General features: G+C 28.5%; 1 protein-coding gene across 1 annotated transcript in view; it reads left to right on the top strand.

Annotated features, from left to right (window-relative positions):
- LOC112692642 (COBW domain-containing protein 1-like) overlaps positions 1–19,217 on the top strand; it is a 25,138-nt gene extending 5,921 nt beyond the window's left edge. The window contains exons 6-12 of the mRNA XM_025567370.1: positions 3,998–4,084; positions 4,244–4,288; positions 4,359–4,415; positions 8,308–8,365; positions 8,453–8,587; positions 18,469–18,592; positions 19,031–19,217. Coding sequence (XP_025423155.1) covers positions 3,998–4,084; positions 4,244–4,288; positions 4,359–4,415; positions 8,308–8,365; positions 8,453–8,587; positions 18,469–18,592; positions 19,031–19,125 — 601 coding nt within the window. The 3' untranslated portion in view covers positions 19,126–19,217. The remainder of the gene's footprint in view (positions 1–3,997; positions 4,085–4,243; positions 4,289–4,358; positions 4,416–8,307; positions 8,366–8,452; positions 8,588–18,468; positions 18,593–19,030) is intronic.
- The last annotated feature ends 4,794 nt before the right edge of the window (positions 19,218–24,011 follow it).

Below are 24,011 nucleotides of genomic sequence, written 5' to 3' on the forward strand. Positions count from 1 at the left end.
CCCCAGGGTCTGCTGTTGCATTGCGTCCGGGGCATTACCATCGTTTATTGAAAACAACATATAAAATACATAATGTAGTTACATTTAAATTAACAACGAAACAGGGGGCCTCTAACCACCTCGGTTTGGCCTTTGGCCCACAGTTTATTAAACTTAACTAGGTAAAATAGGTAAAATAAAAAATAGGTACCTAGGTGTTCAATATTTATTTTAGTAATGTAGTGTTCCAGTACTAATACCAAACAGTATTTATGTATAATGTACAATATTTAATGATAGTTAATCACTAAAATGTTACACAAAAAAAAAAAAATGAAAATTGCTCTGTACGTATCAGGATGAATATAGAATACATAAAAAATTATTTTAAGTTAACAATATTGTTTTCCATATAATATTGATTTGATGGTTTTCATTATTCTATAAGTAGTTACGACTTTATGGGTTCCAAGAGTGAAGTAATTCAGCGTATGAGTTACTTGTGTATACTAAAATCAAATACCTACTATATTTGGAGTTTTCATGAAAAAAATAAGAAATTAAGTTTAAAAATGCCAAAAAAAATTTCCCGACATGAAAATACAAACACAATGTCGTACCAAGAAATAATAATTATTTATTAATAATACACGAATTATGATTATGAATACAAAATCTATATGTATAAAAGAAACTCAGGTTATTTATAGAATTTGTAATTCAAAAATGACTGGATCGATTTTGATGATCTCTGATTTGTTGGATTCGTCTCCGTACAAGAATAAAAGTAACTATATATATATCTTGGCAAGAATACAGACAAATAAGATAAAAGATTACAAAAAATCTAATTAGATAATTTATCTAGATAAGTCCCAAAACTGCTTTTATATATATAAATGTGTAAATGTAAAATTTTTTGTATAATATGTAGTAAGTTAATAAGTTGTTGTGTACCATTTTAAATCTACGGGTAATAGGTGCAGTGGCGCAACCAGTATTTATTTCGGGGGGGTGGGATGTTATAACCCCTGAATTCCCCTGGTTGGTGTAAGATGTGGGATTCCTGGGCCCTTCATATACTATCATCGTATGAAAAGTTATTTTTCAAAATCCGTAAATTACCTCTTCAATATTTAATTTCTAATAATGTAACACATAATATGAGTATACCTATTATAATCTTTTGTAACCACTATTTTTGTAATTATATTGTAGTTTCGATGTACCTAGTTCATTATTGGTATTTAATATTATATACCTATTGTTACACCACATTATATGTATAATAATTTCGGCGATAGTAAAATCATCTGATTTTAATGACCTGCAAAATCTTCCAATGGTAAACTCTCCCGGGTATAATTGGACGGTTTTTGAGTGAAACGACTTATATACATTCTTACTATAGCCAATTCATAGTGTAGCACTAATATTTAAAACAACTCGAGAGAAAGTTTATACATTTCCTACAGGCAACCATAATGTTGACCCGGGGAGTTTACCACCGCCCAATAATTTATAATATAAAAAATAAAAAATAAATAAAAATAAGTAACGTTTTACTAATTATTGTTACTCATGTATTTAATATGTTTAATAGCATGGTTAATATGATACTGTAAAAAACCGTATTTATTATTGTGGATAGTGTAGTAATATATATACATATATGTTTGTGTGTATGCAGTGGCGTATCCATCATTCTTTTTTTCTTTTAGGAAGGGGAGGGGGATAAAAAATGTATCATTACATTTTTTGGAATTTTTGTGTGATTTTATTATAATCAATAAAAAATAATCATATAATAAAATTTTTCGGATGGGGGGTTATAAACCTCTAACCCCCCCTGAATACGCTACTTTGTGTATGTATGTGTACTAATAATTATTTTATAGAAGTGAAACGCTATAATAAAAGAATAATTATGTAAATAACTTAAGTAAATCGAAGAAAATATACAAAAGAAATAATTTCTAGAATAAATATTTGTAAAACATAAGGTGTTAATTGTTAATTGTTAACGTTATATGTACGTTATATAAACGTTATATTAATGTTATAATGCAATTAATTTGTATGCTCTTATTAATGGAAACATCGAATTATTAAATTTTATTTTTTGAAAATAAATGTTGTCTTATTTTAGTTTATATTCTAAATATTATTTTAATATACATGTAGCTATTACATTTGGTGATTTAAACAATGACATTTATGTTAAAAAAGTATAGATTTCTATTTATAAATATGAGTATTTGAAAGTATATAAAACGTATAAATATTAACATTGAAAATGGTACAATACCGAGTATAATGTAATAACTCTTTATAGAGCTTATAACTTAATGTAGAAAGTCTTTGTAATGTAGTATAATAATGTAACATATATTACTATTTGTTCCAACTCACCTTAGGGGCATTTAGGTAAGCACATTCCTATTCAATTTTTTTCGGACCCTTTGTCCTTTTCATGGGTGAATATAGTTTCCACATGGCGTGTCAAAGACTCGAAGCTTATTGGGTTTTGGGTGTGCAACATAACATAAATTGGACCGTAGTTTATACATTAAATATTTTTTATTAATATCCTGTATGTACATATATGACACGTGGCAGTAGTGAATTCCAAAGTTACCTTAACAAATAAAGTATAAGTTGTCAAAAAATTTAATATTTCGCCATCATCACTTTTAGAGTGATTTATTTTAAAATTATTCATTGGTCGTAAGAATATTTTAAAAATAGAACAAATGAAAATCTCATACATGTATATTATAGATTGGTATACCTCGTTATTGTTATTTTTCAATTACGTATTTGTATTGAAGTGTATACCTTCTTCTTATACAACTTGTGTAACTAAGTATTTTGCCCACATTGAAACAAATTTAGATAAATAGATGATTTGACATGGTTCTATTCTTGTTTTACACATTGTTTTCATGATAATGTTTTTAATGTGAATTCAAAAATTTAAATTCTGTATAATAAAAATGGCTGATCCCGTGATGGTCTCATATATTGTGGTGAAAACTCTTAATGAGTATTAAAGGCCAGATGAAAAAGAAGAAGAATGATAAAAATATTATTCAATTTTTAAATTAGCGTTAATTACTGTCAAAGTGGTTTTTTTCTATTAATTATTTAATAAAGGAATTCATTTGTTTTATACGCAATAATAAAACCAAAGATTATATAGTATTTAAAAAAAAATAAAGTTATGCTTACAAATATAAGGAATAAACGTTTAAACTTTTTCCATAAAATAAATTTAAATCCATAAAAAAAAGTTCGGATTTCTTATACTTAAAGAATTTAAAAATATAAGAATAAACTTTTTAAATTTTATTTAATGAAGTTATATATGATATAAATCTGTTAATATCATATAAATCTATATAACAAAATAAAGTATTCTAAAACATACATACAATAACAATGTAAATTACAGTGAAGTTTTTTTTAAATAAAATACTACAACATTAAATATATTTGATTAAAAATTTTGCCTTCTGTGTTTAGTTGATATATACATTCAAGTAAAATTTCGAATTATCAACGTCTACATCATTTCTCTGTTTTTTTTTTTTTTTTTTTTATATGATTATTACGGTAGGTTTTGTAATAATTGCATAAAAACGGATAAACTCATTCTGATGACAAGCATTAATAGATTACGTGTACATGCTCTGTTGGGTTTATTATGCAAAAACGACGGGACCCAGAATAATATGTTCAAATTGAATCAACGTCATGGAAACGAAGATCCGTCTCGGGTACATAATCAAATTTTAAAACTATCAGCCCGATTTTATGTGTAGTGGAATATATAAACAACTTGTGTGTGTATATGAACTTATACTCAATGTCAATTTATCTGTATTATTGGCAAACGAAACAACGTTATAGTATCTGAAATGTATTTTTTATTTTTGTGCATTGATAAAGAAAATGAACTGTTTCATGACACTACCGTTAAAAGTACCTACATTCCTAATTTGTACATTTTTTGTAGACAAGTTGCATTAGCCGATATTATTCTCCTCAACAAAATCGATTTGGTTAATATCAGTACATTAGTAGCGCTGAAGACAATAATCAGGTAATAATAATTCATTTTAAAATTACTTGCATTTATATGTGCATTTAAATTTATAAATTCCTTCAATCTGTCTAATTTTCTTAACTTTATATATAAAATTCATATTATTTTTACATTTATTTTTCTATTTGTAAATGTATTTGTTTTTGTTTTATTTAGATCTATCAATGCAAGTGCTGAAATTGTAGAGACAACAACTAGCATGTATATTCATCAATTAATATTTTATACATTGGCACTAAGATTATCCACTAATAGTTTAATGTCTTTTCAGAGTTGATTTGAATAAAATTCTGGATTTAAAATCCTATTCTTCGTCCAACAGTTTAAGGTATTTGATACTATTCAATTACATAAGCAAATTATGATATTTAAATTTAAGTATTAACTATTGATGTGTGATTTAACTTAGAATAAGTAGTTTATTAATAGAGAGCGGATTTGAATGCATTTGCATATTTATTCTGGTTGATCATATCATATGCTAAGTGAGCACACAATTTGTTTCATAACATAACAATTTAATAAATGAAACTTTTTTAGCGCATATTTGGTTGGTTTTTAATGTATATAAATTCCCGTGCTTTATTTATTAATGAGCAACATTTGTAGAAAATATATAAATAATAAAATTATTAATTACAAAAAAATAATTTTAAAATTATAGTAAAGCTTGAAGTAAATAATTTAATATATATAGATAATATGCCACTAGATGAAACGAGTGAGTTTTATTATTTTCTATAGTACATTAATCTTGATGAGACGATTATAATTATATCGAGTAAGTATAGCTTTTTTTATAAAGTATGTCGACAGCCAAAAGTCCTAATATTATCCGGAGATTCTATAAGGACAGGTTTTTCTGATATAATGCTGGTGAATGCACTTTTATGGGTAACCATAAGACCACTTGTCAGATTACTAATAACCGTGTAATAAAGCAAATATAATTATCCACCCTCATCGTAACACACCCTTTAAACACTTCACTGCCATCTGTCAAACTAAAAATTTCCCATAATTCTTTTTAGAGTCGGTTTTGATATTATGTACTTAAAGTACATAATAGTTATTATATTTTGTTTTTAAACTACTTTTAAAGTATTATTCATTTAAAATTAAAACCGTATCTAAACAAAATGAATACGAAGAAATAATAATTGTTGGTAAAAATAAAACAAATAAATGATTCATGTATTATATAATAATATTATTATAATACCTGTTAAGTTATTGCATTTAACCACCAACATTTTCTTAAGGTTTTAGATTCGAAATGACCCATGATTATTTGATAGAAAATTTTTATATCGATAAAATCGTCAGGTTAGATATTTAACCCAATAAACCGGTTAAGAAAGAAAAAACTCAATTTTTATAAAAAATTTTAAGTATGCAAAACGTGCATACAAAAAGGTTTTCCCTTGGAATATTTTTTACAACATTACAGCCAGTGATTGGTAATGAATTAAGATAATAGTAAGTAGTATAATATATTAATTTAAATCTAAGACTACTAATTTCTCGTATGAATAAATTCAAATACAAATTGTATACTTTCCTTCGTTAGAAAAAAAAAAAAATCTTTTTCTTAATTCATAAAATTATTGATTTTTAATTTATATTTTTCCTGATTTTTGAAGGGTTTTAACTCCCCCCCTCCTATAGATCGGCCACTAAGAGTGTTATAAGTAATAAATAACAAACAAGAAGTCCGTTTCGTCTTGAAACTGGCCAGTGTACCCCCGATCGACTCGGCACTGATAGCACGGGACTGTCTTAGTGTGCTTGCGTGCGTACAACGGTGCGGGTAAAGTATTGACTACGATTACAATGACTCGGTGACAGGGGGAAAACCGTTGCGATATTTCGCGTACCATTGGCGGCAGCAGCGGTGCAAATGGGTTCAAGAGAGCGGAAAAGGGAACGCGGCCCCACTCGTAGCATCGCGGGGGCGGAAAATCATCCGTCGCCGCTACCGACCGGCTTTCGCGTTATTAAACCACCTATAAATAATTAACCCTTTTCGGTCCCGCACTCACCACGGAGCTAATGCACGTCACGTGCGAGCCGCTCGTGTACACTGGCGCATCTGCTCCGACCGAGTTGTTATCGCCTTAAACGCGTCATGTGCTTTCCGCTTTCCGTCTTGTCGTAATATTACGCTGCGTATCGTATACCCGCGCCAGAGGCTTGTCCGCGGTCTAGCGGCCGAACGCGCGTGCCTGTTACACGCGTATTATTTTTATATTTTCCGTCGGACGAAAGCACAATGTTTTCGTCGCGGTCCACGATGAGTTGTACAATATTATGGTACTGCCATTAATCGTACCGCCGTTATGAACGATATCGTTCGACGTTTCATAATACTCCCACGAGCTGAATTTTATTATAATCGCATCTATATTTATTTATGTATATATATTTGTTTTTCACACTTTATATCGATTATTATTATTATTTTTGTCGTTATTACTATGGTTATATGATTATTATTCGTTTTACGAGATAACGTTTAAAAATAAGATATGCCATAGAATCAATGACTGATGGGAAACGAGGGTCCATGACTTCCAGAAACCTTAACGATTAGAAGAAAAAAAAATTATTTTGAACACGTTACCAACCTCACCACGATATCGATTATTTAAACATTTTATTATAAAATTCTAAAGTCCGTTGCTCTGGTTTAAAAATAACGTATTACTCGTGTACAGTTATGATTCTGAACATGACTATCATCAGATTTGCTATTGACCGACGACATTTTATCTTTCATAATAATTATTAAACTTTTTCGGTTATAATTGTTTTTTATTCATTAAGTAAAGATAACATTTTTAATAAAAAAAAAAAAAAGAAAGTTTAGCAAATAATTTATTTTATATTTAACTATGTATATGTAAATTTATTGACCATATTATATCCGGTTTTTGATATTTATGTAATATATTTTAACTTGACATATTATAAAGCTGGTACTTAAGATAATACATTTAAATATTATTTCTTATATCCACTACAATTTATTATATCAGTGAATTTACTACACAATCGAAAATTGTTAATAGAATTTAAAAAATTTAATAAAAAAATGTATGTATCTTTTAGTTAAAGATTGTGATTATAAATGATGTTCTCATTTCTTACACACATTTTAAGTCATATTAATACATTTCGTGTAATTTATCATCAGTTTAAAGAGATCAAATGTATATTTATTATTGTCAACTAAATTAACATATGTTTTACTAACAAAAATCCGTTAAGACTATATTTTAATTTAGAATATTTATAAAAGTTAGTAAGGGATATTATATTATGTTCTTCGTTACTTGTGTTTACTTATTTAATACAAATATAATATATTTTATTGTCTTTAAAAAAAAATATATATATGATTATTGTTATGAAAACAAATGTAAATAATATTTTAATTAATAATATTACTAATAATATTTATTATTAATAAATTAATAACAGTCCTCAATGATATACTATATGATATAACTGTTTTTGATTTGTTTATAAATTAAGTTTTGTAAACAATATCGAAACACTATAAAATTGTTTATTAAATAATATTAATATTATAAACAAACTAATACTAAGGATGAAATATTAATACGAGTATTGGTGACCCTCCTTTATAGATCACATACAATTGAACCAATATCACGAGAAAGGTGCTACTAAAAACGTGCCATAAGTGTCATAAACCCGCTTATCCCTTTCATTAGAAAATTTACGATTCGTTAGATCGGAAACCCAACATTATGACTTCCAAATGTTCACGAGTACGTTATTAAGGAAAATAAATTATTTTTATTGTTATTATTATTATTATTATTATTATTGAATATTTCGGGTCTCCAAACAGTGAATCACTATATACATATATAAGTTCGTATACGAAATGTGGTGGTCACAATAATCGTATAAAATAATAAAAACACCCTATTAGTCTGAGGCTTATCTCTGATCCCTCTAAATAGTCGTGATGGTGGTCGCATGCCTAAGGGGTCTTGACTTTCCATCAGTCTTTTGACCATAACTCCCACCGATAAGTCCATTGCGCTATATTGTTGTTATTTGACAATTGTGGATTGATTTATTTACATTTTATGCTAAACAATTTATCAATCATAATTTAATTTTATAGAAAAATGTTCTACTTTTATTATGCATTATAATTATTCACATATTATAATTTTTTCTAGGGTGGATGAGATGATAAGAAACGTGGAAAGTTTTGAAGGAAAGACTCATATACATCAAGTATATATACATCTATATAATTTACGGAAACATGTTTATTATAATATTTTAATTCATACCTGTTACAAACTTTTCGTGTACTTCCAGAACATCAGTACTGTTACGTTAGAAGTTACCGATGGCATTTTAAGAACATCTTTGGACAATTTTATTTGTCAGATCTTATGGGAGAACACGCTGAAAGATTCGAGGGGAAATTCTGCAGAAATAATTAGAATGAAAGTGAGTATTAAATATATGACAATACAATATAATACACTTAAATCGTACATAATAATACCAGACAGTCTGCAATCAATATTACATTATTTCATAGGCAATACGTTCAATATTCTATTGTTTCTGATTTAATTTAAATTTATTTGCATGTATATACTTTCAAATTTAACAAAAATATATAGGTACATATTATAATAATTATAATATGTACTTATATATTTTTGTTTAAATTTTTTTAATTTTATTTTTTTTTTTTTTATATTTTTTTTGTTTATACAATTATTGTATAAACAATTAATGTTAAAGATTAGGTATTCTAGTTGTTATAAACTGTATATAAAAATGAAAACATGAAACATTTTTAAAACACCGTTTTAATTTGCGAAGTTTAAAGTTTCTTGAATTGTATATAATAAAACCCTGTACAACTATTGAAAATCTACGTTGTATATATAAATATAAGAACTACCTTATGAATTGCTTCATAACCGAATTTTTTTTTTATTATTTCCTCGTATACAAGAGTTCAAAGAAACAATAATTATTATTGAAACGTGTTACGTACTTTTTATTTAGGGGTGTAGACACGGAGAACAATATTTTCGTTTATCGTAATAATTTCAGTCCGTATCCTATTGTACTACAATTCGTCAACAACACGTATTGAAATGGCCGGCTGTTCCATCCATGTTCGAAATCCATATCCTGCAGGGGCTCACCCTTTTGTACACACACACATGTATACACATATGCGCGCGCGAACGGCCTTATTTGCTAGAGAATAATGTTTGTTGCCCTTTTTTCTCTTTTTTTACTCTTCAGCCATCGTCCCCGTCCCCTCAAAACATTTACGTACACATTTATATTATATGTGTGCTTGCGATTTTTTCGTGTTTAATTGTTGTAGACAGCTCCCATTGTGTGTTCCTATATTTTTTCTCGTTGATAAATCCCTATTTAATTCTATAAAGGACTAATCCTCGTTCCAGATGTAATCAATTGGCCGTGGATCAGGTAGACTCGTGTGTACACATACGCTCCTCACCCTTGTTATGACTTCATCCCCGTAAACAAATTGTGCCCTTATTTATATATATATGTACACAGACATACATACAGGTTTGAGTATCAACAAATAATTTTTCGATTTTTATCTTCCCAGATCGTCTTCCCATTGTATATCGATTGCATGATTAACATGGTTAAATGTGTATGAACAAGATTTTTTTTTCGATGCGCTGATCAAATATATAAACTCTAACGTATTTAAATGTTATCAGTACGATATCTTCTAATGGTAGCCTATGACAGTCTTGAAAATCGACTATATCCTATCGCCTGCAATAGTTGATAATAATAAATTTATTTTGTACTTGTAAACCATATTTTATCTCATATATGAGTAAAATGTATTTATTTCAATTACAGCTTACTATTTTTTTGGAAAAAAGTTATAAATAATTATTTGTTAATGTATCACTGTCATAAAAATATTTAGATTTATTTTAGGACAGTCTGAAACACAAAAAATAACCGAATTTTTTTTAGCAAAAGCTTCATTTTAGGATTCTACATTTGTTATAGAACTTATAAAATGTAATTATGACTCGTAAGAAGTAATAGTATGTATTACTATTATGTCATTACATAATTCTCTGGAAAATTGAATTTCTTAATTAATATTAATATTGTTTTGAAAAAATATCTAATAAATACTACACATTATCTGTATGCATAATTGATTTTTTGATTGTTTTATGTTTTATTTTTATAATTAATTTAATAACATTTATTTCGAAGAACTATTTTTAATAACAACTTAGCTACTAACTACACATTTATATGACATTTTTTAAAAAATTATATACATGTATGTTTATGTATAATTAAACAAACCTCAATATATTCTTTAATTTAAATTACTTCTATCATATTTTAAGTATATTAAGTACCATATCCTCATAAAAATTAAAGTTATTTTAAATATTTTACCTAATTGACATTAACATTGATATTGACAGTAAAATAACTAACGTAAATTGATTACTCATTTAGTATACTTACATAAATAAACAGTTTAATAAAACTCTTTTAGTTATAAATAGTCAATAGATTAAAAGTTATAGATGTTAAATAACTCGTTGATTCAGAATGTGTTCTGAATGATTGATAATATGTAATCTCTATAAATTATTTAAATAATAAAAACAAAATAACGCTTATTTTGCTTACTAAAAATATTATTTTAAATTTAAATAAAATATTGTACTTCGCTGAATTAAATTTATACCATTTTGATGTATTATAATACAATTTATTTTATTTCCGTAGTACTATACGCTAAAATTAAACTACAGTAAGATCAATAAATATTATGACAATAATTTAATTGCTTATTCATTGTCATCGGTTTAAAGTCTACGTATTGTAGTTATTATTCAATATATATACTATTGGGTTTCAGCTTGCGGATTACTCTGCTCCCCCAATGGCTTTGATGAACCCTGCTGGATAGAAACGTCCTTTATAAAATTGCTTTGACAGCAAAACCGTAAACAGGCATTGGTAAATAGACTTAAAGATATCTCAAAACTGTTCCTTACCCTCGCGGAAACCAATCTTGTCATTCACTCTTTTTCTGTGTGCATTTGTAAACAAATTGTCTTATAGCATTTGTAAAACTTTAAATCAAAATATTTCGTTAAGTCCCAATTTTTTCAATACAGAATATTAAGTTATACGATATTTAAATAGATGATATTGAACTACCTCAATATGAAACTAAAATCGGAATTAAATTATACAAACTTGAAATTTTCATGATATTATTTCTTTTATTATTGTTTATTTGTAGTTAATAGATAAAAAAAATAAATAAATAAATCACAATAGTTAGGTTTATTTAATTCTATAGTTATTTGTAAAATATTTACCCTTCAGTATAATTTATTTTATATTATAAATAATTTAAATTAAATAAAAAACTTAATTAAATAGTATTACTCATAGTCATACGCACGGGGATGGGTGTCCGAGTACCACCTGAAATTTTGTAAGTGGGGCCCTACAGTTGAAATCTAATAGTAAGGGACCCGTTTTTTAACTGGTGTTGCTTTTTTTGTAATAGAAACATTTTTCTAAATTTTCGTGTAAAAACTTCTTATAATAATATAACAACTAAAAGTGATTACAAAAGTACAATTCATAAATAGTCGAAGATATATGAGAAAAATATACGAAATTCGAGGAAAACATATTCATTAAGATTAATTTAGCACAATATTTAATAGAAAATAAAAAAAATGTTTATTTATTATAATATATATTAATAATTCACGCTCCGCTCTCACCCCCCTTTAGATCCGCTCCTGATACACTATAATTTATTAAATATACTTAATCGTTTTGTAAGGATAGGGCCCAAAAGTATTGTAAACACACCCTGAAATACGGGTCTGTGCACGACTATGGTAGTATTATAGATAGGTAAACATATAATCATATTTATTATCAAGTTATATTAGTTATTAGTTATTGTACAGTAATGGAAATAGGTAATTAATTTATATAAATACAATTTAAATTTTAATAGACACTAGGTTTTAACTTATAATATTTAATATCTATAAAAAATATTGTATTACTCGAAACTCCATGGAGAGTAAAAAAATTAATTTAAACTTGGAATAATAACTATTTAAAAATCTCTATAAGTATAGATCATTACACTTCTTTGAATGATTTTCAAAAATTATTTAATACAATTATTGAAATAAAGTCAGTTAATCATTTACTCTGGCTGATGTTCGTATACTCGTATATCAATTGTATTAAACATGTAATAAAAAAGTATAAAATAACATTATTTTAATATAATTTTATAAATCTATACATGTTTTAATTTATTATTTTATAAACTTATAAATACGATTTTCGTTGTAGATTTAGCATAACTCTAGAATCATAAACACGATTAAAAATCAAATGATTTTCTAAATTTATAGTATTTGATCAACTTTATTATTTGTATTAAGGACACAAGGTAAGGATTATAATATACTATAATGAATTAAAATAATATTCTGGATAAAAAAAAATAAATAAATAATTTTACAGACATGTAAAATTTATTATAATTATTTTTGACCTCTATTCATTATTATTTTACAAAATTTTATGCGTTTACAACTTATCAATTATGCCGAATAATTTTTTTAATCCTATAATGTATATTTTTTAAATTTTTTCTTGAATTCATTTACTCGAAGGAAAATATTTTTTAAAACGAAATTAAAGAGCGTTGTATCTAAGTATATAATATATTATTATGTACACACGTAATATTTTATTATATCTACGACGAGTAGTCCGTGTAAGTACGTGATAAGGAAACGATGTTAGAACAAGTAGGAATATTCGGTATCCAACGACCGTGTAATAATAATAAAAGGGGTTTGTGGCCAGCATAAGCCTTTGCCATCACGTAGACCCCTCTTCTCTTAATTTTTGGGTGTTACCTACAAAAACCCGTGAAGGAATTCGCCTCGCTGTTAAAGCCTGCATACCTTGCACAAACGACTTCACTCCAAGCACATCGACATTATCGTCCCGAATTCTAACATGATCGACATTATGCGATAATATCGCGAATAACTCTAACATGGCCGTTATAAATCAACATCAATATGTCTACTCATGTACGTGACACCTAATTCGGCAATAAGTTAAATACATAAATTACAATGAAAGAAAAAAGTTATTAACAATTTAAATACATAACCAATTTTTAATTTTTTCGATATTTTTCAGCTCACTAGATATAAAAATTTCTGATGTAATTGTAGCCTTTATACCTTAATTTTAAACGATACTATATTTTCGTTTATATTATTTTTATACTTATTAATTTTATGTAAAATAACTATGAAACATAACTTTCAAAATGGTTGTTCGATATTCCTTTTGATAGTATATCATTTTTACTCTTTTCGAATAGTAACGCATTTAAATAAATTTTAATAATGTAAATTTAAATGTAAATAAAATATATTGTATGTCTTAAAAGACTATGAGAACAAGGTTTTTTCAGTTTATGAACATTGAAATTCGAACACTTCATTAATTAAACTAATATCATAACACTTTCAATGAACATTATAAACTGAGTATATGGATTTAGAATATTATTTTTTTATTAGTATCAATATAAGCTCTAGAGATCTAAAAAAAAAAAACGTTTAATTTATAATAATCTTTCAAATTGTTTTATTCGGAGCAAATTAAATTATTGATTTTTAATGATATTTTTCACTAATATGAAATCAACTATTTTTAATGTATATTTAAATTTTTATTTTTCAGACTTTATGATTTTATTAAATAATATATTCGTTCATTGTTCTAGATAATATAAAAAACTAAAAATTAATTTGTTTTTTTGAGAACATGTTTAATTTTTTTAGCTGAGTAGTACTGCAGAATTGTATTGGACTAAATGGTCTATACAAGTCATTCAATATTGTATATGTTGTGTAAAATATCGTCGAATTTCGATAGTTATTATTATAAATCATCGATTGAAACACGAAGTAAATAAATACAAAGTAAATGTACTTTTAAGTTTGAAATATCTTTTATTCACACTTCGCACGAAGTACAATTTTATCAATTGTATTTCAAATAATGAAACATGCGGTCTATTGCGCTGTCATGGTGATATATGTGTTAAGTTTAACTGGAGTGAAGGGTGATAATACGACGGACAGCTTTCGATTTGCATTCTCCGAATGTTTTATGGGCAAGTCAGCAAAAGGCCTGATAGTAATTTCGTGCCGACCAAATCTAATAAACAGACAATGCAAAGGCTCCGCGTTGGTGCCGCGTAAGTCGACCAAGAATGTGCATAGTCCTCTCATAATATTTATATGAAACCCAGTCTACGTAGTTGTTTTTTTCCTTCTGTTCACTCTTTTTCTTTTTCTTATTTTTTTTTTTATGTCTCAACCAGACATCATAACATACGCGTATATTAAATTTGGCACGCTAATTTTTCCATCACCATCACCAAATACTTCACCATTTCGACCTAAATGTTATTCCATCGTTTTCATCGTTCTGGCGTTATACGACACTTGTCATTCAGTTGGTTTTAACGAAAGTTCTTTACATTCTACAAGTACATAACCACTAAGTTCAACAACTACTACTGGAAATGTAATAATTGTATTTAAACTGGAATTGTACATAATTTTTTGAGTGTATTCGAGTTTCTTTTAGATGATTAATTTCTGTTTATAGTAATTTTACCACTAAAGAATCAATATTTTTTTAATTAAACGTAGTTTTGTTTTTAAATCGTATAATCTTTTTTATTAAGTATATTTAAATACATTTTGTATAAATAAAATATTTTTTTAACAATTCATTTTGAGACCTAAATTTAAATACTGATTCCTGATATGTGTGGGTTCAACAAAAAAAAAAAACAATTTCAACGAGTTAACTTTTAATGTGTAGTACGGTGTAAATATTGGCTTATTATTTTCTCAATATTAAATAGAAAATAATTAATACATGATTTTAGTCCAGCAGTATAGTAATGTGTTTAGAAAATGTTTTTATATTATAACCAAAAAAAAAAAAAAATTAAAAAAAATATCCTATTTGCGACGAAATCAAACGTTTGTTTTCGTTTCACACGTGAAAAAAACCCGTACACAGCACGATTCTCGTCGGAAATAATAGTAATAGCAATAATAAGAGGAGGGAAGACGAGAACGTGGTGTTAATAACTGGAACGGGGTGGTGCGGGCGCGCGTGAGCCGAAAGAGCATAAATGTGTATACATTATAAAACGGGCACGTATACATGTCCTATCGTGTATAATTTACATTGTACATGTTATAGCTACGAGATGATGATAGGAACGGGGGTGGTGAGCTGGTGGAGTTTTCAAGTGTGTAAAATTCGCACTTCACGCGCGGCTTAACCGACGAGGGAAACGACGACAACGACGACGACGAGTACGTGGCGGTGGCAGGAGAGAACAACCGGCACGCGCGAAAGGAATGCTTTTGTCAGGCTGCCTACGCTTTCGCCGGGCGTCAAAATGTTTTTATTAAATTTTAAACTGACTGACGTGTATTTTACACGCGATCTACAAGAGCGCGCGTTATATTGTGTACGACGCGTGCAGTGAAGTTTGCGGGCAACACGGCCGCTGCGGTCCCGTCGCGTTTACCGTATCGTTGCACCGACGGTTTTGAATTTATTTTTCAATTTTTTCCCTCTCGTAACGTGTTCGATGTTAGACGTTACGTTTTCCTCTCCCCCCCCCCCCCATCTGAGTTACTGCTGCTGATGCTTCAGGAGAGAGTTTCACGCCGAACGATTGTGTGATGCGAGAACGTCAGCCGCCACAAATATTTCCGTTATGTATTTACTATCGTTTCCCGCGTTAAAAGTCGTCGCGATACAGCACAGGATATTCACAGTAGAAATTTGAACTTTCGCGCCGTCATTATACTCACTTTTTTCCTATTTTGCGTTTTTGTGTGTGTAAGAAAGTATGTATTGTAAATAATCTATGTGCTTTTTACATTAATAATTTGTTTAATGATTTTAGTCCCAGAAGAAGATTTGTTGCACTTGGTCCCAATTTCAATTTTTAACATAAATTGTTACAGAATTTGTCCCCGTTCGATTTCTGATTAACTTGTCATCATCCACTGTGAGCGGTGCGGATAAAACCATGTTTTCGGATGCTTTGCGGTCCAGTAGTAAAAAAAATATTGAGGATATTAGTTATTACTAGGGCCCCGATTTCAATGAAAATTGCATATTTTTTTTGGTTGATCATACACAATGCTCTCTAAGAACATAATTCGATTCATGTAACGAGGGTTTCAAAACTAAAAATTTTATTTTTCATTTTTTTTGCATATTTCGATGTTTTTTTCATTTTTAGAGCATATTTAGTATTATTGGGTCATTTTATTAGTTTTTAATGCATATTTGTTCGATATACTAAACAAATTTAGACTATTCAAAATAAAATTAAAAGACAAATTATTTTCTTGATATTAATTAGGTTTATCGGGTTTTTCCATACACATTGTCAATCTTTATTTTTCGATTCAGTTTTCATCTTATCTTAATTTATTATAGACTATGGAACGTCACCAGTATTCGGTCAAATAACAAATAATCAGTCATTTCGTATTACATCGCAGATATTAATCGTATTACGTGTGTTTGTGATTTTAATGTATTAAATAGTTAATTAAATAATGCCTAAAATAAAAAATTTTAAGGTCATTTTTAAGGACATTTTTGGCTATTTTTTAGAGCATATTTGTATGGTTTTAAGTGCATTTAAATCCGGGCCCTAGTTATTATACTGTGAGTGACGTTTCTAAGAAATTTAAACTTTATCATTTTAAATATCGATATTTATTTATATTCGATGCTAAAACTTTTTTCTTGAAATTTAATTTGATGTTAATATGAATATACCCATAGTGTATACGTAAATATATATTTTTTTAATTCTTATTTCGGTCGCATTTTATTACAGATCGACTTTATATTATACTGCAGCGTTTCGGAACTTTTATTTTTTGGCAACTCAAAGTAACAATAAAGTAAAATAGTAATTTTATTTGTTTTTATAAGCTGCCACTGAAAAATAATACTAATGTCCATCGCATACTTATACGGTACAATTGATTGAGGATTTCATTTATTTCAACGACACCATTATTAGGAAAAAACAATACGATAGGAAACAATATATTTTGAGTTAAAAACGATTAATTGAGTTATTCGTCGACAATGTGTTATCTACAACATAATAGAAAATAATCAAAGAAAAACCAATTTTCACTGCAATAACTAGTAAATCGTGTGCACGACGTAATTGTTAACTACATTTTTACCGGCCCTATAATGCATAAATTACTTTATAAGGCAATACACTATTACACTAGTACTAGTCTTTCCTACTGTTATTATTTCAAAATTAAGATAAATTATGTTACTCGGTTATATAGTCGTGTCGATGGCCCATAAACAGAAAACAGTGAACTCTTGTAGCAGTGCTTGTTGAGAGAGTATACAACGTATATAAATTGATCTTGTCGTGTAATGCGCAACAATCCGCGGTTCCAGGTTCGTTTAGATCGCCCTGCAAATTCGAATTAAACCGATTTCCGACACGTGATCACCGCTGAGGGCTCGTTAAGTGTTTTATCGGCGCGTGTACGGTTCGGTGTTAATAATTCGTCAAACTCGCTCGATTTGTATAACTACAGCGCACAGAGGCGTTACCGATCAGCCATGCGAGTTTTGGTCGGGCCTTTGATGTTTTAATTAAACCGTGATTAACGCCCAAAAGCGAAGGGTCCGTTACACAAACAAGGACCGGTTAGGAGTGGAAGGATCGGATAAAGAATTTCATTTCGAGCTCTTATTCCCGAATTAAAAACTATGCGGTACTGTACAAATACCGATGAAAACAAACTGGTGTAACACATTATATAATGTGTTTGTCCGGCACCGTCAGAGATAGAGAGCGAACGATATTATGCTGTTAATCCTTTTTTCTTTCACGCGTATTGCGTATTAAATTTTCTCCCCCACCTTCCCATCTGTGTGTGTGTGTACAGTTGTAAATTGAATTTTGATTGATTTTTCATTTGATCGTTAGACAGCATTGGCTCGTATGTTTATTTTTTTTAATTTAATACTGCAGTTGTACATGCAAAGGGTGTAGTTGTTATCTAATTTCGGGGTGCGCGCGCGTGTATGTGTGTTTGTTTAATCGTATGTATTATATAATTTATGTACAATGCTATATTCGTTACACGATGCATTATGTGTTACAGGGCGTAATCAGATTCGCTGATGGTTCAATAGCCATGATACAAAGTGTATACGACATGTATGAGTTCCAAGAATTGTCTAACAATCTATCAGAAGTACCGCCGGGTAGCAGAATAATTCTTATAGGTCAGTTGTTTTTTATCACTCGTACAGTTATTTTATCCAAATAATAAGTAAAATACATATGAACACTTAATGCATTAAATTATTTAAAATAAAAAAAACATAATTTTGGTAAAAACTATCTTACAAAGAATACGTTTTTATAATTTGTAAAACACATGTATTTTCAATATCCATTAATATCGGATCTTAGAACTACTGTTTTTTCATTAATGTGGTTATACCTGCTAAACTGTATTTATACTTATATAATTCTCAAATACTACTTTACAAATACATATTTTTAAGTTCGAATTCAAACTTTTATTATATTGAACCTCTTGGAAATACTGACCATTTGAGATGTTTGATAGCTCATTTTTTTTATTAAAACCATTTTTATTTGTGTTATAGAATATCGTTTTGAAATATTTGTAACAGAATTTTATATTTTGTTTTCAGGAAAATGTTTAGAAAAAACTGAATTAAACTACTTACTTAACAAATGTATAGATAGTGGAAATGGATTCAAAGAGGAAGTAAACAGATACAGATAAATGCACGGAACACAAACTGATGTATGGTTTTATTGTTTTCATTAATTCTGCTTGAATAAAAAATTTAACTTATTGAGTTTAATGAAAATGAATAATAATGTGTATTTTTTATTATTTTCAATTTTAACTCCTAAGAAAATGTACTGTTTCTTTTGATTTAATTAATCGCAAAAAAAAATGCATGTTACAAATAAAACTATTATTATTTAATGAATGATTATAAAATAAATATATTTATGTGTATATATATATATATCGATGTACGAATATTTTTGATAGTGCGAATGAAAATATTAAAAATCCTAATTGAATTTAATTACTATCGAAATTTATGTTTTAACTAGAGAATGAAATTAAACCATAATCATACACGAAGTCTAAATACGATCGGAATATGTATAGACAATTTCTCGTATAGCTAATATGTTCACATTGTTACACTAACAATAATAACAGTTGGCACATTTTGTAGGAGATGACGTGTTAAGTATCTCTTTCTCGTGTTCAACCTTATGGTTGGTTTTGCAGCCGGATATGCGTTATCCGCTATTCCTTGTTTCCTGGTTAACCTCTTCAGCCCCACGTAGCACTTGATAGTCCAGCATCATTTGTTCGACAAACGGAGTTCTTAGGACGTTTTTCGGTATATTTTACTTTCGATTTCCCGTTCTATTATTATGCAAACTAGTTCGATAACGTGCCTTAATACGTGACCAATCATGTTCCGTCGTCTTACTTTGATGAATTTGAGCGTCTCTCCGCGTTCATTTATTTCGTTTACAACGCTTTCGTCACTATGATATCTCCATACAATTCACTCACAGCATCCTTCTCCAACGTAGCATTTCAAAGCTTTTGAGTATTCGTTTTTCTACTTTATCCAATATCCAGGTTTCGCTACCGTGCAGCACTACACCACATACGTACACTCCTGTGGATCGTTTCCTTGCCCTAGTACACACATACAATCGGAACATAAACATTTCTCCTTATTCCAAAAAACGCCGATAGTATCGGTGCGATTCTGGATCTTGTTTCCACGGTGCCTATACCATCTTAGTTAGTTGAACTGTCAATATGTTTAAATGATTCTCTAGTTCAAGTAACCGGATCGCTGTTTTGGTATTAATTCGGTCTAATTTTTGACGCATTATATAACTTAAGTTTTTTTGCCAGTTGATAGTCAAATTATGTTTTCGAGAGCATCATCTCGTCTCTTCTAGTACTTATTCTGAATCATTTTCATTGTGGAGTGCAATGTCGTCAGCGAATCCGAAGAAGGATATTATTTTTCCGCCAATTTTTATACTCACATTATTTTTGAAAAGTCTTTCTCTTATTTATTAAATAAATTGTTTGACATAAATATTAAATATAGTTGATGAGAGTGGACATCCTTGTCTTACATAAGTGTAAGACGTAAGGTATATATATATGAAAAAATAATTATAGAATTGAATGTTTAATTTAATTAAAAATATAATTGTTTAGTTTAATAAAACAATTTTAATTTCTTATGAATTAAAAAACCCGTTCGGAAAATAAAAACTTCAAATATTTGCTAAAGACAATATATTATAACTTATGCGTCTATACTTAGAATACGTTAGTAGATTAAAAAATGCAATGATAATTAAAAATAAAAAAAAAGTGAACACGAGTCTGTTGATGTCTATACCGTTTATATTAAAATGTTGTTTGAATAATTTTTAGTTAGCGTTTACTAAAAATGTTCTATTATAAGAATTTAATACACTTACAAACCGATAAAATCACTTATCAGATGTAGTTTTTGATACATTTTCATAGTTGATTATACAATATGATTTTCGCAATATTATAAAAAAATATTTGTTTTCAAATTTTTTTTTTTTGGAATTATTTTATACGTTTAAATACGTTCATATATTTTTATAAATCAGGTTTATATTACTTATAACAGATTGTATTATACTTTAAGTATCTGTAAAAGTTTTTTGATTCATTTGATTTATCCATGATAATTGATCTGTTTCTTCTTCTCGCCCCTAGAGTCATGTTATACTGTGTGTAGACCATCCGAACGATGTACGTACATCTTATCATCAATAATCGAAGGGCACAAAATATACTGTAGAAAAATAGTAATATTTCCTATGCGTTTGATAAAGAAGAAAGTTTGTTTGTCCGATTTCGTGGTCGTAAAAACGTTCGTTATTATTTATATTATTCGTGTGACGATTAATTTTTCGCGACTCTACACGATACTCACACGAGGATATATTAATGATGCCGTATATAACTGACGTTTGACTTTTTTTGATTTCCAATTCAGATAAACACAAATGGTTTCTCTTTCTCTTTGATTTTGCTGAATAATATGTTCTACTTGTGTTTCACACAAGATTACGTCGATTTTATAAATAAAATAAAAAAAATATTGTGGCCCGGTAAATATACTCGTAATAAAATTAATGCCATGGGTTAACGATGGGATCGTTTCCCGAAGGGTACTGCACTACACTTATAGAATAAAACACTTATGGTTTCGCGCAACAAGATCTAATATCGGAACCCCTCTCGTGTGCCAATCTTGTCCTTTCTATTGTCAATGCATATATGCTGTCGCGGAGCGTAAAGATTCGATCAGCGCCGGATTTAATAATTCTTCGGAGCACCATAGTGCAATGCAATTATTAATCGGAAGTCCCGTACCAAACGAAACGTCGATCGACATGAACTTGTTGTGTTTTTTCAATCTAAAACGATACGATAACTAGTGCGAATGAGTTGAAAACAAACCAGCGTCCGATGAAAACTTTTATAATTCTGGGTTCATGTAAACTCTTACACGAACGATCTTTTTACCTGAATTTAAAACATAGTGTAATCTCCTACACAGAATTTTTTTTAGATAGGAGCTACATGACATAAATGCCAAATACTTAAAAATAGTCTGTCACGACGCACTATCATTATCGATCCAGTGTAATTGCATTGTACTAATATCTAATAATATTAATTTTATCTGTTTCATTGTTCATTATATGCACAGTGCCATATTTAGACATTTTGCGTCCTGGTGCAAAAAAAATTAGCGCCACTCTAATGGGCCTACCCACGAAAAATATAGGAGATAAATCCTTATGAACCTTTTAGATATTCTAAAATCAATACTATTTTTGTATAGTTGGCAGGGGCGTCATTTTAACTTTTGAAAAGGTGGAGCCATTAATTAAATTTGCCGATTTCATAATATTTAAAAAATTATGCTTACCTATATATTTAAATATTTAATATTTGTGAACGATACACTATCAATAAAATATTTTTTTGGAATATAACATGTAAGGATTAGTAATGAATAATGATGTCATGATAAAAAATAAACAATATGAAATGTTTCAATTTATCTAATTAAATAATAACATTAAAGATAGTGAAACTATAATTTATTTATTTTTCCTATTAGCTATAAGTGACCTATCAATAGATTTAATGGAATAATAATATGAATCTAATTAAATGAATACTTATAATTTTATTATTTGTATATTTAATGTTTTACAGAACTTATTTGTAAAAAAATAAAATTGTATCTCAAATATAATATACCGTAGTTTGGGGTGAATAGGAACGATTTTAACGATTTTTTATAGATTATGAACTCAATTCTTATGGTATCGATATCACGAAAACTGTTTCATAAAGACCACATATATAGAAATATATAATAACGTAATAACGATTGTCATAAACCGGAGAGGAGCTAGTGTTTCCAAACTTTTAATAAATTGTGAACGTGTATTTAAAAGAGAGTATTATCTGATTTCTGAGTACAAAATACGAAATAAAATGTGATCATCGGATAAAGAATTGCTGACTCTTTAAAATTTCTCAGAGTGGGGTATTTGCCATAGTCTACCCCTCCCAAATTACGCCCCTGGTAGTAGGCACGCCACCGCACGCCGCACGCAATAACATAATACGCCATATTATTATAAATAACTATGTTTAATGACATTATCACAACAAATTTGGGAACTAATATTAGGTATATTAATAATATTGTGGATCGCTGATAACTATATTACTATAAATACATTAACATTAATTTATGATACTGTTATTAAAAATAGAAAAAAAAATAATTTTAAAAGTTCAATAATTTACAAGTTAACAAATTTCCGACCATCAAATATTGGCGCCCCCAAAAAACTGGCGCCCGAGGCAGTTGTAGTCAATGCTCCCCCTAAATGCGGCCCTGTATATACATGATATACATTATTATGTATTCACAATGAACATTTTATCAGCTGCAGTACAAATTTGTACTTGTACAAACACCTGGAAATTGTACGTATGATATATATTTTTTAGGGATCGTATCGAAGATTCTCGAACATTCGATAAGGTACAAAAATACGCCGTATAAACAATGTGTTTTCTGTGTCCATCGTTCCAGTTAGTAGTATGTGTGTAAAATAATAATAAAATAATAATTAGATACAATGGATTTTATGTACAGTCAAAATGGTAAAAAAAACTTTTAGTATTAAATAACTTAAAATTATTTTTGCATAAAAAAATATGTATCATAACATAATTTACTAATACTTCTTATAGTAATTGAGCTTTTTCTTATTTTTATAATAATAAGACTCCATTTTTTTTCATTTTAGATCATAAAAAAAATCTGTTATGACCAAATTTATTTATTCATATTTAAGTAATTAAGCTTTTTGTAGCCTTACTTGCGGGAGCTATCACTATTTCCACACTTTCGTAGGAATTAATTATTGCCCATAATTCTGGTCGAATTCAATGCGGGTATGATTTGTCGAATCTGTTGTTCGACGATCGATACGATTGTTTCCTTTTTTTCTTTCCCATACGTGTCATAATAC

This window comes from Sipha flava, unplaced genomic scaffold (genome assembly GCF_003268045.1).
Source record: "Sipha flava isolate LNK unplaced genomic scaffold, YSA_version1 75_pilon_pilon, whole genome shotgun sequence".
Classification (NCBI taxonomy): Eukaryota; Metazoa; Arthropoda; class Insecta; order Hemiptera; family Aphididae; genus Sipha; species Sipha flava.